Raw genomic sequence first — 16,516 nt, 5'->3', positions numbered from 1 at the left:
AAGACCCAATTACCTTGCATTTTGTATGCATGGGTGCATATATTTGAATTCGAGTCGTGGGAATTCAACCCAACGGGTTGGATTGGTTGGTGGGAACGGCAGCCAGCCAGCCAGCCCGTGGCATGCCATGTAGAGTTCAAATTGAAGTACGATGCCAAAATCCAAGCGCGTTCGAACGAAGCCGCTGACACAGACGAACAAGAAGGGCGCGGAGCTCAAGAAGGGTGTGGTAGAGGCGATTCGCCAGGCTGTGGATGAGTTCGAGACGGTGTACGTGTTTTCGTTTGAAAACATGCGCACGAACCACTTCAAGGTCGTGCGCGCCGATTTCAGCGACAGCCGCTTCTTCTTGGGCAAGAATAAGGTGATGAAGGTCGCGTTGGGCCGCACGCGTGAAGAAGAGTACGCTGACAACTTGTCCAAACTGGCGTCCGACATCTCGGGTGGAGTTGGGCTCCTCATGACCAACAAGTCCAAGGACGAAGTCGTCCAGTACTTCAAAGACTTGTCCGTGGAAGACTATGCCAAGTCGGGCTTTGTCGCAACGGAAACTGTCACAATTCCAGCGGGCCCGCAGCCTCAATTTGTCGGCAGCATGGTGGAATCGCTGCGCCAGTTAGGGCTTCCCATCGACCTCAAGCGCGGCGTGATCGTCCTGAACAACGACCACACGATCTGCAAGGAAGGCGCGACGCTGACGCCGGAGCAAGCCAAGCTGCTCGTGCACTTCGATAAGAAGCTTTCCACGTTTAACGTTGAGTTGCTCAGCCGATGGACGTCGGACGGTGGCAAGTACGAGCGACTGGCGCCCACGAAGGCCAAGAAGGTGTCGAAAGTTGCTGCCAATAACGACGATGAAGAAGACGATGACGAAGACATGGAATAATGTAGGCTCCGAACCTTTTAATGTATGATTTCTTAGCAAGTTTCAATACGATCTGGATCGAAAGTCGTCGCCGTTCACTCGAAACACCATGCCCGCGACACCAAATTCGAACGAGGTCGTGCTGTCTTTTGGAAAACCTAATGGCAGCGATGCATGAAATGCAGCAGAGAAGGTGGACAGTACATCGCACGCCGCCTTCGTTATTGAGCACGTGGAATGTGTTGGCATGGTCGTCCAAGACGATGCCGCTGGCTCCGATGAGGGTCGGACTTGACGATCGAACAACTAGAGCAAGGCGAAGTGAGCACCACGTTGCGAGAGCCATCATGGTACCTCGCAGGCAGCATCCACGAAAGTCAGCTTTGAGCAACTTCGGCCCATAGTAGCATGCAGTAAAGGTGCTCGTGGTCGTGCAGGTGCTTGGGGCAATCTCTGCAAGAAACTCTGTCATGTACATGGTCCAGAGGCGGTGGATCTCTTGAGCATCATCCACACTAGGGACGTCGTCAGATCACGTATCGCTTGGCATTGCAATGTACGTAATGGAGGGAGGTGGGGCATGGAAGCCAAGCTTCCGACGCATTTTCATGCTCATTTTATGGGGGAGCTACAGTGTCACAGAATATGTTGGAGGATATTGCGAGGTTGAATGTATATTTACCCGGACGAGTTGACAGGATGTAGCGGCGGATTGTGCCGTGGGCTTTGCCTTGTGCGGGTTGTCGAGCTGCAAGATCTTGTTTTTCACTTTATCGAGCAGGGACTCGTCTTTGGTATTGCCGGGTGGACGCTGTGACGCGAGCGCAAGTGCAAGCAGTTGCTCTTCCAATTCCTTGAGAGGCGGGCGCGACTTGTCGTTGGCCGTCTTGGTCGTGTACAACAGGCCATCGACTTTGGAATAGAGCGGATTGGGGGCGTCTTTTTGTTTGCGATCGCTTTGCTTGACGGCTTCGCGCGCTTTGGCTTGGTGGTTCAACTTGAGATGGAGGGCACTGTTGGTGGACTTGTTGGCCTTGTTCGCTTTCGGTTGCATCGACTTCTTCGGAGCGCTTTTCGAAGTTGCAGGGACAACCTTGGGCTTCTTCGACGCAAAGGCTGCGTCCAACGAGTCAAGCATGAGCTTGCGCTTGTCCATGGCGGCGCGGCCCTGGCGTCGCAAAGTGCAGATCCGGATAAAACGGGCTGGGTTGGCTTATTTTTGTATAAGGGTTTGTATCCTAGTTTTAATTGTCGCGTACCCGCCCATGTTCCGGATAAAGGATCCAATTCCCTCCAACAGAATTCACTGGTTGGCTCTCTTTGCAACTGTTGAAGGCAGCATTATTGGAGTTCAAGTCGCCGCCACCGCCGCTGCTAGCTCGTCAATCTACGTCGCATCATGGCTCGAAAAGGACCACAAAAGCCTGCTTTGAAGCAACAGCAAAAGCAATCCCCGCAGATGAAAAAGGTGGCAGTTGTTGCTGTGTCTCGAGGGAGCGACGGCGACACCGAGGAAAGTGATGACGCAGACGACGATGAAGACGACGATGACGATGAAGAAGACGATGATGATGAAGAAGACGATGATGATGATGAAGACGGTGACGATGAAGGCGATGACGAAGAAGAAGACGAGGATGACGAAGATGATGATGGGTTCGAAGACCAAGGCTCATCATCCGACGACAACCACAGTGACGATGAAGACGTATCCGACGACGAAAAGACCACTCGCCTCTTTGTTGAATCACGCGAGAAGCAGTTGCAGCGCATGCGCGAGGACGGCTCTTTGAAAGTTGCATCCCACCTGCATATCGACGACTTATCTTCGGACGACGAGGAAGCGCACAACACAATCGGCAACGTGCCTCTTCGCTGGTACGAAGAGTACGACCACATCGGGTACACTGTCGATGGCCAAAAGATTATCAAACAGAACAAGTCGGACGGCATCGACGACGCGATTGCGGCCAAGGACGACCCCAACTACAGGTTCATGCACTTGTGAGAGAATTTCTAACCTTGTTGCAGTCGCACTGTCTACGATGCCTACAACGATCGCAAGGTTGTATTGACGGACCGCGAGTTGGAGATCATCCGGCGCATGCAGTCGGGCGCTTTTGCCCACCCCGAGTTCGACGCTCATGCGGTAACATTGCAATGTCACGACATGGGCGCGTCATGGAACCTCTAGGATTTGGTCGAAGTGTTCACGTCGGAGAAGATGATCCACTCGCTCGGGAACGATCAAGAGCCCAAGAGCCGCTTCGTTCCATCCAAGTGGGAAAAGATGAAGGTGCTCAAGATCATGAAGGGCATTCGAGAAGGCCGCATCCAGGTCGACAAGAAACCAGACGACAAGCCGGACGTGTTCCAGATGTGGTTTGACGACGACCAAGAAGCTGTCGCTCGCAAGGGGCCTGCCCATGTTCAGGCGCCCAAGATGATCCTGCCCGGTCACGCCGAGTCGTACAACCCCCCGGAGGAATATTTATTCACGGAGGAAGAGAAGCGAGCATGGCTCGAAATGGATCCGTCCGACCGCGAGCTTAATTTCATTCCGCAAAAGTTCAACTCGCTCCGCGACGTGTGCGGGTACTCGAACTTTGTTCGCGAACGCTTTGAGCGGTGCTTGGACTTGTACGTCGTCTCGTCCACTATCTACCGTTGAACGTGACGTGTGATGGTCGGACTGTCGTAGATATCTCTGCCCGCGTGTCAACAAGCGTCGACTAAACATCGATCCCGAAAGTCTCGTACCACAGCTGCCGAAACCCCGCGACCTCCGGCCCTTCCCCAACACGCTCGCGCTTCTCTTCAATGGCCACACTGGTCGCGTCCGGTCTCTGTCGATGGATCCGTTGGGCCAGTACTTGGTCTCGGGGTCGGAAGATCACACGGTGCGCCTGTGGGAAGTTGAAACGGGCCGGTGTTTGCACACATGGAATGTTGGCGCAGTCGTGATCAAGGTCGAGTGGTGCCCGAACAAGGATCATCACGTTGTCGCGGTCGCGGCCTCCAAGAAGATGCTGCTCCTTGCGACTGGCACTGGAAACGGCGACGAAACGGACATCACCAACGCCTTGTTTGATGGCGACGAATCCAACTCGGACCCGCTTGCAGACGTCGACGTGGAAGAGGAAGATCCTTCCGTGACGGTGGTCGACACCGCCGAAGCCGACATTGACGATGCCGCCCGCAAGGCCCGAATGCCAGTCAAGTGGACGTATCATGCAGGCAAGGGCCGCAACGGTCGCGGCGTGCGCGCGGTGTTGCATCACAGCGGGGCCGTCACGGACGTGGCATGGCACTACAAGGGCGACTACCTCGCGACGGTCGTTCCCGCAGCCGACTCGTCGTCCGTGCTGATCCATCAATTGTCCAAGCGGACATCGCAGAACCCGTTCTCGAAGAAACTCGGTGTCATCCAGGCCGTGTCATTCCATCCGACCAAGCCGTTTTTCTTCCTCGCGACGCAGACGCATGTTCGCGTGTACAACTTGGTCCAGCAAGCAATGGTGAAGAAGCTCAGCAGCGGCGTGAAGTGGATCTCGTGCCTGCATGTCCACCCAACGGGCGACCACGTCGTCGTGGGCAGCTACGATCGTCGTCTGTGCTGGTTTGACTTGGATCTGAGCTCGACGCCGTTCAAGACGCTCAAGTACCACGAAAAGGCCACTCGCGCCGTTGGCTTCCACAAGAGGTATGTTGCTCTGTCTTGGGAACGAATTGCACGTTGGTGACCGGGTGTGGCGTAGATATCCGTTGATGGCGTCTGCATCCGATGACGGCACGATCCACATCTTCCACGCGATGGTGTACTCGGACCTGATCAAGAACCCGCTCATTGTCCCGCTCAAGATCTTGCGTGGCCACGAAGTCACGGGCGGCCTGGGAGTCATGGCCCTCGCGTTCCACCCCACCTTGGTGCGTGCTTGTCGTGGCTGGATGATGATGTAGCTAACTCTCTTGTAGCCTTGGATTGCAAGCGGCGGTGCGGACAATACGATTCGTGTCTTCCAGAATATTCACTAACACTGGCCTAATGGTATTATGTACTCGATGTCGATGGGGTCCGATCGAAGGAGGATTGAGTAGAGACAAACATGGAATTTCAATGAAGAGCAAACATCGTCGCTGCGGTCGACGCACCACGACTACCAACACACACGCAGCAACCACTCTACTTCTTAGAGCTCAGGCCAGGGATGCGAAACCAACTCCGGCCCGCGGGTTTCTTCTGTTCTTGGTCTTCCCCTTGGTTGTCGGCTCGTCGTACAACCTTCTTGTCAAAGTTTTCTGGCTGGTACAGCGTTCCGTGCGTCGGCTCGCCGTTGTCGTCCAGGAGACTGGACCCGTCAACCTTGCCCTTGCCCTCCAATTCAGTTTCACCGAAAAGACTAGACGGCTTCTTCTTGCCAAAACCAACCATGTTTCTCTGCGGATAAGCGGCGGGTGACGACGGGAGGCTTCTCGAAGTCCCGACGAACTGGCGACTTGGAAAATGGCACAGGATGTCGTCATGGCACGTTCTGATTGGCTGCCGTGAGTCAGCTGGGCCGCCGTCCATCAATCGGGAACGAAACGTCAATATATTGGGAAAATATTTGAGGTTTCCACGAACTTGGTCGAGAAAAACCATGCACCGAGTAGTAGTTCTACGTGATATTTTGACCGATATTATGTGTATTGGAATGTATCTCATAGATGAGGAAAAATCTGAAGTTGGGGCAATTATCCGTACATCCAAGACAGGCAGACCGTCCTTTGCCGTGCGAAGTCACATGGACTCCCGAGAAGGGCGAGATATCTCAACGACACCATCGATTTGTACTCCCCAAGGTCGTGGTATCGATCCCTGGCGCCAGCGGAGGCTCTCAGCCATGGCTGTCTTCACATTCCCATGCGGAATCTGGCCATCAAGGACAGCGTAGGACAATTGATTCATCCAAGAACAGCCAAGCGCACAGTGCAAGCATGCATGGGAACCATGCAAACATGAAAGATTGCACTCGCCCCAGATGCGATCCTTGGAAGGGGGTTGGCATAGTTGGAATACGGCCCTCTGAGTAGGGTCCTCCAAAACATCAGTAGAATCCAAAGGCTTGTCACGACCAGAATGCCCGACTTCCATGCACCACTAGCCGCACGATGCAAATTGGATGGCAAGAAAAGGGGGGGTGCGGGGTGTCCCTTTGCGCTACTTGGTTGCCTTTGGCCACCAGGTGAATCCAAAACGGACGACCCCTTGCTGGGAATGCATCGTGCTCTCGTCTTGTTTCAGCTCGTTCGATCTGGTTGAACTTTGCTGTCCGACTGTGCCGGGTGTGGCGCCTTGTCAATTCTGGGGAAGGTCAAGCTGCAGATGGAATTTGCTTCGTTGGTCAGGTGGACACTGCAGGTGGTACGACGAAGGGGTGACGTGCCGTAGCTCCGCTGGCCACAGCGTCTTGGTTTGATGTGTTCATTCATCGGGACGAGCGGCGTCACGCAGACACTGCGAGGGGATGGAAGGGCAGTTACGGCGGTTTTTTTTCGTCATGATCGAGGGGCCGTTTTGGCTTGGCTAAATGCAGAACGAGTTTTCAATCTCGCGCGTGGTTGCGAGCTCCACGTGATCACGTTGCCCGAGGACGCTGGGAGCATGTCCGACAAGCCAGCGACTGCTCCGCACACAGACCACGTGGTTGCACCTGACGCATCGGTGACGGCACCGGAGGAACGCCCCACCTCAGCGATCGCCGCCTCCGACGACATTCGTGCTGCAATCGATGATACCAATGATGCTGCTGCGCGTGCTGTCGAAGGTGCGAACGACACGACTGACGTCGTGTTGGAAGAAGGACCCGTTTCGGCGGCTCGCGCGTCCAACCAAGACGACGTCTCGACGACTGCACCCAGGCCACACGAGCTCTCGATTGCCATCCCAGACGATTTGGAAGCGTGCATGAACGATTGCACGTCGCCCGGCCACGATGCCCAATTGGCGGGGTACCCGCCCGACTGCGGGACGAAGCGAGTCAAGTACTTGTCGTATGCCAAATGCCGTCGCGACCGCGGGTTGACGCATCCCATGTGCTACTCCCAGACCGAGAAGGACCGCATGGGCCATGCGGTGCCCAAGACGTATCCCGTGATCGCGACGGACTTTGGGGCGCATTCGTTCCACACACTTCCGACCGACTCGCACGTCCTGAGCAAGTACGGCATCGGGATCAGTCTCTACTTCAAATTCTTGGTACGTCGATGACTTGCACGAGGTACCGACGTCAGTGACGGCGTCGTGTAGAAAGTCATGTCGTGGCTGTTCTTGATCATGTTCATCATCAGTCTGCCGTCCATGGCGATTTACGTCATCTGCGGCAGCGGCAGTACGGACGCGATCAAGTTGCAGCTGCAAAAGAACCCGCTCGCGATTCTTGGCATGACGAGCATGGGCCACTTGGGCGAGTCCGAAAAGGTCTGCGCGCAGGCCAAGTATGGCGAAACCCTCACGTTGACCTGTCCATACGGCGAAATCGGTCGCATCGAGGTGGGATTTCGTTCCAATCAGTCCGCCACGATGGACGCCTGACGGATGGGATAGGCGTCGTATTCGCTGCATGATAGTCAAGGGACGTGCTCGTGTCCTACGGCGTACCAAACGAGCTCGAATGGCGTATGCCGCGGGACAGTCGACACCACCACGTCGTCTTGTCCGTCGTCCGGGGCCCCATGCTACCTCGGGGCGTTTCCATCGGCGGGCGACTCATGCTGTGGCTACACCAAAGACCCCGTCACGGGCGCCGGCGAGTTTCCTGAACTGGCCGTGAAGAGCGCGCCCGGGTGCTCCAGTCCATCCGTGGTGCCCATCTTGAACGGACTGTGCCTCGGACAGCAATCGTGCTCGCTGGCCGTCGACGACTCGGAGCTGTACTTGTGGAAAGTCGACAAGACGTACAACACAGTGTGCACCGACCGTAGCAGCCCCCTCTTTTGCCAAGCTCGGCTTTCCGACCAAATGGCGACGGCCACATGCCCAAACGCGACTCGCGGCGACCGCGGCATCATTGCGCAGGCGCAGTGCCTGACGACCAAGATTGACGTGTCGGATTCGTGGGCGTTCAAGATCATGGGGTGGAACGAAGTCACGGTAGGCTTTCCCCTCGCGCTGCCCCGTCACCGCGCTGCTCTTGTTGCTGGTAGCGCCAAAATTTTGTCGGCATGGCGTGTGGTCTCGACATTGTGTATTCGGTTGTGTTCATCCTGGTCGTGGTTTGGATGAAAAGACAAGAAAAGGCGGCGAATTCACAGATCCTGGCCGATCGACTGAGCGTAGACAATTACACGGTGCAGCTCATGCACTTGCCGCGCCACACGGACGTGCCCAAGCTCGCCGAAGACGTATGTAGTAGATGCTATGTGGCCGGCTCGCGGTCGTGGGCTCATGGATGGCCGTCGCGTAGTTGAAAGCCCACCTGGAGACGGTGCTGAGTGCCAAACCGCCCGTGTACAAGGACAGCGTCAAGGCCATTCGCGTCGCCGACGTCAACTTTGGCTTGACGAATGCGATGCAGATCAGCTTGATGCGGAAGCGCGGCGAAGTCGCGGCCAAGCTGGACGTGGCGCTGCAACGAATTGCCAAATTTAAAAAGTTACAGCCGGGTCAAAAGCCAGGCAACAGCCACGAAATGGACGCCAAGACGTTCGACAAGCGCATGGAGAAGCTCCTCAAGGCGTCGAACGCGTTGGGGGACCAGTTCACCAACTACGACAAGCGGTTGGACGAGTGGGAGAAGAAAAACAAGGGCAAGGGGCTGGTCGCCGTCACGGCGTACATCACGTTCGAAGAAGAGGAGGGGTACCTTCGCTGCCTGCGCGAGTACCCGAACCTGGGGCTCCTGCACCGCCTGTTCCAGCCGTACCACAAACGATTCCTAAAGAAGCGCATGTTCATCCAGACCGCGCCGGACCCGACCGACATCATTTGGGAAAACCTGGACTACACCGCCATGAATCGGGGTTTCCGCGTCGTCGTCGTCAACATCTTGGCGCTGTCGCTGCTGTGTTTGAGTTTCATCATCATTTACGCCGCCAAGGTCAAGAAAAACGAGCTCACGCAAAAGTACGGCGCCCCCGTGTCCTGTCCGGACGGCGGAGTTACGGCGTGGGATGTTGTCCAGGAGCAAACGAGCAATTCGGGCGACCAAACGATGGTCATGTGCTATTGCAAGGCCGCGTTGCTGCGGACGTCGCTCAAGGACGCGATGAACATCAACTTTGTCGACCACCGCACCGGCACGAGTGCCAAATACTGCGATTCGTGGGGCACGCAGTACTTGGAAATTCAAGCGCTGATGGTGGCGTCTGTCCTGATCGTCGTCGTCATCAATGCGTGCTTGACGCCGGTCCTGCGGTACCTCGTGCTCAAGCAAAAGAGCCACACGCGATCGGGCGTCGTAGTCGCGACGGTGACTAAAATTTTCATTGCGCAGTTCTTCAACACGGCGTTGATTGTGCTGCTGCTCAACGCCAACATGGACGACGTACGCGCAGTGGTGGGCTGCTCCGTTGCAGCTCTCTGACCCGCTTGTAGGTGATGGACAACAGCGCTGGCGCATCCATCAACGGGATCAAGATCTTTACGGGCAAGTATTCCGACTTTTCCGTGAGTTGGTACAACGATGTTGGGATTTCCCTCATGCTGACCATGATCATCAACATGGTGTCACCCCACGCGGGCGTGTTCATCACGTACGTGGTCCTGGAGATCAAGCGGTTTGCCGACCGCAGCTTCTCCTTTGACTGGACCATCACCCACCAAGAAACGCAGCGAGATTTGGAGGCGCTGTACCGCGGCCCCGAGTTCGACTTGGCGAGTCGGTACTCGGTTGTGATCAACACGATCTTCATTACGCTCCTGGTATGGTCTACTGTGTCATTGCGAGTGTCGTCGAGACTGACGGCCGCTGTCTAGTTCTCGAGCGGCATGCCGCTCATGCTCTTGATCGGTCTCTTCTCCATGATCATCACGTACTGGACAGACAAATTCAGTACGGTGACACTTCCCGTCCTCGCAAACGAAGCAATGCTCACGCACCTTTCTTTCTCTAGCGTTTTTACGTGTTGTGCGGTCGCCGCCGCAGTACGACGGCAAGATCGCGGGGGCGGCTGGCAGCCTCCTTCCATGGGCCATTCTCCTCCACACGTTGTTTGGCATTTGGATGTACTCGAACACGCAGATCTTTGACAAGATGACAACGCAGCTGTCGGCGCTCGGGTCCCTCAACGCCGAGCTCGAACGCGGCGGTCGCATTGTTGCGCGCGCCATCACGATGCCCTCCGAAGTCATGTTTGGTTTGCTTGTTGCGATCGCTGCCCTCGCGCTACTCCGTGTCATCGTGTTTCGGTACTTTGCATCTGCGCTGCGCTCGGTCTTTCCCATTTGCGTCCGCATGTTGAAGAAGGAGAAACGTCCTCGCAATTTGCCCAACTACTTTGACGCGATCCCGACACACGTGCTCAAGGAAAGCCTCGCGACGAAGACGCTCAAACCGCACCTGCGTGAATCGTACAACGCCGCCCTCGTTCGACGAGGGATGTCTTCGTCGCTCGAGGAAGCAGACACGGCGCCGCATTCGGGCGTCGTGCTCGAGGGATGCCACTCGTACGACATCATGGTGAATGCATACTACAAAGACGCGTTCGGAGGCGGCGCCTTTCATCGGTCGTTGTGATGCTGCCGCCGCCCGATGGATTTACTAGTTTACATGTTCCGACCCAAATACAAGTGTGGGGCTTTTTCTTTGATGGAAGCGTATCCATGTGAATGGCCTCCAGCGCCGCCTTCCCCACTCTGCACCGCACCTTCAACACGAAAGTTGCCAGCATTTCGACCATCAAACTCTGTTGAGCGACGTGTACGGCGTCGATGCGGCACGCCGAACGATGAGGTTCGACCTCCGCCGTTAATCTTGTCTACTTCGCATACAAACGGAATCGGGAGTCACTACCCTCCTAGATGCATACAGATGCAGTCAACGACGTCTTCAAGCGCAACGTATCAAGTCCAGGTTGCAACGCCATGGGCAGGCCAAGCCTCGATGGTTGCATTCGACAAGGACGACGCGCACGTGGCGTTGTAGAATAAAATAATGAATTCTGTCGTCATTTCGACGTAGCTCGGACGATTGTTTGGGCTTCAATCGGGGCACCTTCCGAGAACGCAAAGCCTGTTTGGTTGCGGATCATGCGAGGGCTTACGTGCACTGTCTCGTCGCGGTACGCTTCGTCTGTCGGCATTTTATTCCACTCCCGCATCAAGTGCGACGGCTCGGGGTAAAACAGGACGCGGCCGGCGCGCAGGATGAAGTTGGGGAGGACGGCAACAACGCCAGTCATGACCATGCCGAGCCAGAACCACGCCTCGCCACTCAGTTGCTGAAACACATTGGTGGCTTCGTAAATTTCCAAAACGTCCACGTCAAAGATGCTGTACGCCGACGAGAAGAACCACATGAAGACAAAGTAAAACACCAACGTCCCGTACACCCCCACAACGTTTGGCATGGTCCAGTTGCTCGTGAGCAGCGAAATTTGAAACGTCGACGACACAATCAGGTATGTGTACGACGCCACGCCATCCGCCCACAGCCCAAGCGGCTGGCCATGGAACACAGCAACATCGGTCTCGTCGTCCGTGAACCAGTTGAAGAAATAGCCGTCGCACGTGAAAGGAACGCTGCTGACGGCGTACGCATGCCAAATACCCAAGCTGCACCACCCGAGAAAGCTCGACATGTTGAACGACCGGTTGTCCAGTCCATTGTGGTAGAGTGTCGGGTATTGCATCAGCGCGGCCGGACTGACGTCTTGGTTGTACATGGCAAGGACCACGATCGGAATCGTCGAAAACAGTGCGTTGTAGAGAGTAAAGAGGATGCTGAAGTACATGAGGAGGCCGCTGTAGAGTGTCTGCGGCGCCATGAAGAAACCAGTGAACGACAACGCAATGTTCTTCATAAACGAGAACAGCAGCAGCTTCGACACGCGCTTGTAGCTGTAATTCCCGTGCACGAGCACCAACCGTTTGAGGAATCGAAACTGGGCAAACGCGTAGTCGCTTGACAGCACGGCCTGGCGCCCTTCCTTGCCGCTGATCCCGACACCGACGCTTGCCGCTTGGATCATCGGAACATCGTTCGCGCCATCGCCGATTGCAAGACTGACGTTTCCAGGTGTCCAGAGCAATGTTGGCTCGGTCACGAGTCGAACGACGGCGGCCTTTTGCGACGGCGAACACCGACAACACACGACCGACTTGCACTGCTGCGCCACGGCGAGAAATAGGTACTTGATGTCGTTATCCAGCACAAGCGCCAGCGTCTTGCCGTCAATTACCATGGCGTACTCGATCGTGTCGTCTTCGATCGTGTCTTCCGTGGACGGGTTGTTGTGGATGGGGACAGACACGGGCTCAAAATCTTTCGAGAATGGATCGACCGCCGTCGATACGCTGCTGATCGAGCTCACGTTGGCTTCGTGGTGTGGATACACATCCATATTGATGTTGTTCGCGTCGCTGTTCGGTCGCCGTTTTCGATGACGCTTCTTGGGCAGGATGCGGTACTTGCCCGAAAGCATCGACAGGAAATAGTTCATCCCCATGACGCACACGCGTTTGAGGGTCTGGAAGATGACGACCGAGATCGCGTCGTCCTTCTTCGTGCCCCACTTGTCCTCGACCATGTGTGAGTACAGTTCTTCCAGGGTTTCTGTCAACTGGTCCTTGTTTTTGCTGTCTAGCACGATCACGTCCATCGAGTCGTCAATCACTTCCGACGACATCCCAACACTGATCGCTGTCTCTTTTTTGTCGCCGGTCAGGACCCAAAAGTTGATCCCTGCTTTTCGCAACGACGTGATGCACTCGCCCACTCCTTCCTGGAGCAAATCTTCGATTGCGGTCGCTCCAAGCAAACGAAACCCACACTCGACGAGCTCTGCGGCAGCGGCGAGCTTGCCTTTGTCCATCGACGCTTCCGCGTCGTCGTAGATGACCTTCCACGCAGTGTACTCTTCCAGAGGAATCTCGCGCATAGCAGTGGTCAGTGTTCGCAGCCCTTGCGACGCATAGTCCTGCAAATGGCCTTTCGTCACGTGGAGCACGCCTTGGGGTTGGCCAGGGTCGAGCCGGTCGAAGATCACGTCGTCTGCCCCCTTGCAATAGATGTTGATCCGTCCTGACGGGGTGCGACAGATCACCGACATGCGCTTGCGGTCGCTGTTGAACTCGATCACGTGGAGGATATCAAATTCGGCTGGGACGCCTTGAATCGAGACCTCGCACTTGGATCCGCTGCGACTTTTGAGGCAGTACGTGAGATCGTGCGCAGCAAGGCATAGCGCTTGCTCGTCGGGAGAAGCTGCTTGGTACCGAACCTCTCCGTTCTCCATTTGCGGCATCGCAGTATTGCACACCATCAAGAGTGTCAGGAACTCGTGGATGTTGTGGGCCGATCCGTGCTTGTTGTTGAGGCGATGCAAGAGGCGGGAGTCGTTGAACCGCGTTCCAGGGCGAGCGGACTACAAACGTGATCAACCGAACGCGACGACGCTGTGCACTCACCTTGTCCAAGTCCAAGTCGTTGTACTTGAGCCCAGCAACGGTGCACTTTGCAAACACCATTTCGTTCCGCGTGAGAGTGCCAGTTTTATCGGAAAAGATGTACTGGATCTGGCCCAAGTCTTCGTTGATGTTACTGTTGCGCGCTTCCGCCGGCATGTCGGACACCGGGTCGTACATGGCCAAGTCGCTCTCGATGTACCGCGCGTGAACAAATCGGATTCCTTCCATCGTCACATACATGGACAGCGGGATCAAGTTGTTGAACAGGATCACGTAGCTCAGGAAGATGTAGTCGGACTTCTTCGACTCTTTTGTTACGACCGCGACGCCGTCGAGGTAGTCTGGGTAAATTGACGCCAGCGTCGAGTTGGTTGTGCTCCACCGCCGGTTGCCAAGGGAGCAGTACAGCGAAATTGTAAACAGCACAACCAGCACAATGACAAACATGTTGTCCAACGACTGCTCGACGAGGCTTCGCTTGTTCTTCTTAACTCCGTCCGACGCGTTCAGAGCAATTTTGGTCTCCGGTCCCGTGTACAAAACAAGCGCGACAGTCCACTCGGAACTCACGAGGTCGCACCCCCGCAGGAGGAGGTTGTCGATGGATGCCGGGAGGTATTCGCTGTTGATGTCGACGTACCCACTCCACTCAAACATGTTTTTGTTCGGGGCATCGCACGATACCGTTACGTTGAGCGACTGGAGCTGTTTCGGGCTCGCAAATCGGTTCGTCGTCAGCGCTTGGCGGATCTTCATGTTGGTTTCGCCGTCCAAGTTGGCTGTTTGGACGTAGCACATACCGCTCTTGTTGTCGGTGGCGAGGACAAGGCAGTCTGCCGGCACTTCGTCGCCTTCCTTGAGCACGAGCAAATCGCCGACGACAACGTCCTTCCAACTCCGGACAATGCCGTCGTCGATCGTGTCGTTTTGGCGGAGAATGCGGACGGGTTTCGAGTTTACCTTAAAGTCGGACTTATGACGGCGCAAATCTTCCGACACGTCCTTGATGGCGGCCGTCGTGAACACGATTAGAAGCGGAATGAGGCTCGCCTCCGGCCCAACAGGAGAGAAACTGAAAAAACACAGCGTCACAACAATGCACGTGTACACGTTGGCGAGACGGCTGAATTGCATCTTGAAGAACACAAAGACGAAGTTCCATAGCGTGTACTTGCTCGTTCGAATGGTGTTGGCCGTGAACTTGGGATTCGCGCCACCCAGGGACACGCTTCGCTTCGGCGGGGGCTCTGCAACACATCGGAGTGCCGTGAGAAGAAGACCAAGATGCAATGTGTTAACAAAGGCGGACAAAGGAAGAAGGGGGCGCACCATTCATGTCAACCTTGGACACCTTAGGCTCCGCAACAAGCGCTGCCCGTTCACATTCGCGTTGGTTCACGACCGAGTTTACAACGCGGCGCAGTTTCCACCCGTACAGGAGCCCCGTGATGTTGCATGCAAACACAACCACGGACAGCACGAGGTGGATCCAGTATGCTGTCTCCTTGGACAAGTTTTCTTCTTCGTCCGCGCCACCGGTGGACGTCGGAGATCCGTTCCACCCGAGGGCATACCACAGGACATCCACGACGATGCTGACTTGCATGCCGATTTTGTAGAGGAGAAGAGACCTTGGTACCAAGTGATTGCACCCGTGCCAGCCGAAGATGAGGGTGAGGTACTAGATGAAGCATGGTCCACATGAGTCCATTCGACGTATCGTGCGGGCCAGGGCAACCTTACCATGATGAATACTGGAACTGTTGATCGAAACGAATAGCCCAGTAGAATCGGGAGAAATCGAATTGTGCACAGCGCTCCTTGCCAAATGATGACGAATTTCAACACCTTCCGCGCTTCGTACAACGTCGTCTTTTTTAGAAAGCACAAGACGCTCTCAAGCGCGCGAAACACGCGGATCTCGAGGGTATCAGCTTCAGTTTGGGCTTTGTCCACGTAAATCCTACAGCGACAGCGTCAAGTCACATGCATCCAGCGAAGTCCGTACTGTTCGTTCCGATATCGTAATGCAATGTCTTCTCGGACTGCCGGCGGCAGTTCAATCTCCAATTCCACTTTTTCCGAGCAGCTATGTGAGTGCTCGTTGCCACTTGGCGATGGAGTGCGCACAGTTTGGTATCCATTCCCCGCGGCCTTGGCGTCCTCGACGGCGTCCATCCTGCTACGCCCGGCCGCTTTGGTGCCGACTGAACGGAAACTGCTTTGCCCGTATTGAATTGTGTTGACCAATCACGTGCGATTGCAATTGGTTGAAATCGCACTTATTTGAGCGATTCGAAAAACAAACCAAACAACGTCTCACCACAATCCACGTGTCAATTGCCGAAGTGAACATAATATTTGAGCGAAAATCCCTGGTCTCCCGTTGAAACTTTGGATCCTTTCGGCACTTCGTAAGTGTGTGCCTTGACGTTTCTTCAGTAAGTCAGCATGAGTTGACAACACGTTCCACGTCTGCACTGTCCATTGTCCGCTAGCACTACTATGACCAGATGGAACTGTATTGGAGTAGAGAGGTGAGAGTTGCAAATTAGGATTTTGCGCTGAATTTTAGCCAATCAAAATAGGTTATTCGGCGGTGAAAGCACCCATTGGTCTATTCAATGGAAAGTGTATGGTAGTTTTGTTGGAATCGAAATATAAGAGAATTTGACTTCACTGGCAGAATGTACTGGAAAATCAAAATATGTCCTTCTGATTGGATGAAATCAAATCATATTTTGAATCCAACAGCCAATAGAATTTTTCTAACGACTCTGATTCGTGAGTTCACCATTGTGCTACTACTATTCATTCGATTGTCACGTTTGATACAAATATATCCATCTACTATAGTATGTTCATTGATATTCTTTGCCGCATATATAACTCAAGGCCTCTGTATACACCAATTCGACAGAGAGAATTATAAAAAGCGTATTGAACATTCTTCGGTTATAACTCAAGGTATTGGCAAATTCGGACTCTGCCTTTAGCGCCATTGGAGAGCCATGAAAATTCTCTATTCAAAGTGCATCTATCCT

The 16,516-nt window shown here is 54.8% G+C and overlaps 6 protein-coding genes across 6 annotated transcripts; 3 read left to right on the top strand and 3 right to left on the bottom strand.

Moving 5' to 3' along the window:
* The first annotated feature begins 92 nt into the window (after positions 1-92).
* Positions 93-949, top strand: H310_02868 (hypothetical protein). The gene has a single exon (XM_008866539.1). The coding sequence runs from the start codon at positions 152-154 to the stop codon at positions 884-886; it is 735 nt and encodes a 244-aa protein (XP_008864761.1). The 5' UTR covers positions 93-151; the 3' UTR covers positions 887-949.
* H310_02867 (hypothetical protein) lies at positions 102-2,068 on the bottom strand. The gene is made up of 5 exons (XM_008866538.1): positions 1,548-2,068; positions 1,426-1,493; positions 1,220-1,380; positions 1,070-1,171; positions 102-1,023 (listed from the first exon to the last, which is right to left on the bottom strand). The coding sequence occupies exons 1-5, from the start codon at positions 2,019-2,021 to the stop codon at positions 929-931; spliced, it is 900 nt and encodes a 299-aa protein (XP_008864760.1). The 5' UTR covers positions 2,022-2,068; the 3' UTR covers positions 102-928.
* Positions 2,069-2,179: 111 nt separating this feature from the next.
* H310_02866 (hypothetical protein) lies at positions 2,180-4,959 on the top strand. The gene is made up of 6 exons (XM_008866537.1): positions 2,180-2,857; positions 2,897-3,014; positions 3,060-3,505; positions 3,567-4,568; positions 4,624-4,792; positions 4,841-4,959. The coding sequence occupies exons 1-6, from the start codon at positions 2,265-2,267 to the stop codon at positions 4,898-4,900; spliced, it is 2,388 nt and encodes a 795-aa protein (XP_008864759.1). The 5' UTR covers positions 2,180-2,264; the 3' UTR covers positions 4,901-4,959.
* H310_02865 (hypothetical protein) lies at positions 4,956-5,362 on the bottom strand. Its single transcript, XM_008866536.1, has one exon. The coding sequence runs from the start codon at positions 5,295-5,297 to the stop codon at positions 5,049-5,051; it is 249 nt and encodes an 82-aa protein (XP_008864758.1). The 5' UTR covers positions 5,298-5,362; the 3' UTR covers positions 4,956-5,048.
* Positions 5,363-6,457: 1,095 nt separating this feature from the next.
* H310_02864 (hypothetical protein) lies at positions 6,458-10,737 on the top strand. Its single transcript, XM_008866535.1, has 8 exons — positions 6,458-7,103; positions 7,155-7,397; positions 7,452-7,997; positions 8,051-8,248; positions 8,311-9,390; positions 9,441-9,767; positions 9,822-9,897; positions 9,959-10,737. Exons 1-8 carry the CDS (start codon positions 6,510-6,512, stop codon positions 10,579-10,581), a joined length of 3,687 nt encoding a protein of 1,228 aa, XP_008864757.1. The 5' UTR covers positions 6,458-6,509; the 3' UTR covers positions 10,582-10,737.
* Positions 10,547-15,697, bottom strand: H310_02863 (hypothetical protein). Its single transcript, XM_008866534.1, has 5 exons — positions 15,481-15,697; positions 15,216-15,435; positions 14,802-15,153; positions 13,473-14,719; positions 10,547-13,429 (listed from the first exon to the last, which is right to left on the bottom strand). The coding sequence occupies exons 1-5, from the start codon at positions 15,648-15,650 to the stop codon at positions 11,012-11,014; spliced, it is 4,407 nt and encodes a 1,468-aa protein (XP_008864756.1). The 5' UTR covers positions 15,651-15,697; the 3' UTR covers positions 10,547-11,011.
* Between the last annotated feature and the right edge of the window lie 819 nt (positions 15,698-16,516).

Source organism: Aphanomyces invadans (assembly GCF_000520115.1).
Source record: "Aphanomyces invadans strain NJM9701 unplaced genomic scaffold supercont1.4, whole genome shotgun sequence".
Classification (NCBI taxonomy): Eukaryota; Oomycota; class Saprolegniomycetes; order Saprolegniales; family Verrucalvaceae; genus Aphanomyces; species Aphanomyces invadans.
The sequence above is the reverse complement of the archived record's forward strand: the minus strand, read 5'-3'. Positions and strand labels throughout refer to the sequence as shown.

Coding starts and splice junctions, on each gene's coding strand:
- H310_02868 (XM_008866539.1), top strand. CDS start 152: ATGCCAAAATCCAAGCGCGTTCGAACGAAGCCGCTGACACAGACGAAC.
- H310_02867 (XM_008866538.1), bottom strand. CDS start 2,021: ATGGACAAGCGCAAGCTCATGCTTGACTCGTTGGACGCAGCCTTTGCG. Junction 1,494..1,547: donor CATCCTGTCAACTCGTCCGG/GTAAATATACAT, acceptor GTGACACTGTAG/CTCCCCCATAAAATGAGCAT. Junction 1,381..1,425: donor GCCCCACCTCCCTCCATTAC/GTACATTGCAAT, acceptor CGACGTCCCTAG/TGTGGATGATGCTCAAGAGA.
- H310_02866 (XM_008866537.1), top strand. CDS start 2,265: ATGGCTCGAAAAGGACCACAAAAGCCTGCTTTGAAGCAACAGCAAAAG. Junction 4,569..4,623: donor GCCGTTGGCTTCCACAAGAG/GTATGTTGCTCT, acceptor GGTGTGGCGTAG/ATATCCGTTGATGGCGTCTG. Junction 4,793..4,840: donor TCGCGTTCCACCCCACCTTG/GTGCGTGCTTGT, acceptor ACTCTCTTGTAG/CCTTGGATTGCAAGCGGCGG.
- H310_02865 (XM_008866536.1), bottom strand. CDS start 5,297: ATGGTTGGTTTTGGCAAGAAGAAGCCGTCTAGTCTTTTCGGTGAAACT.
- H310_02864 (XM_008866535.1), top strand. CDS start 6,510: ATGTCCGACAAGCCAGCGACTGCTCCGCACACAGACCACGTGGTTGCA. Junction 7,398..7,451: donor GCGAAATCGGTCGCATCGAG/GTGGGATTTCGT, acceptor CGGATGGGATAG/GCGTCGTATTCGCTGCATGA. Junction 9,768..9,821: donor CGATCTTCATTACGCTCCTG/GTATGGTCTACT, acceptor GCCGCTGTCTAG/TTCTCGAGCGGCATGCCGCT.
- H310_02863 (XM_008866534.1), bottom strand. CDS start 15,650: ATGGACGCCGTCGAGGACGCCAAGGCCGCGGGGAATGGATACCAAACT. Junction 15,436..15,480: donor TTACGATATCGGAACGAACA/GTACGGACTTCG, acceptor CTGTCGCTGTAG/GATTTACGTGGACAAAGCCC. Junction 14,720..14,801: donor GTCCAAGGTTGACATGAATG/GTGCGCCCCCTT, acceptor GATGTGTTGCAG/AGCCCCCGCCGAAGCGAAGC.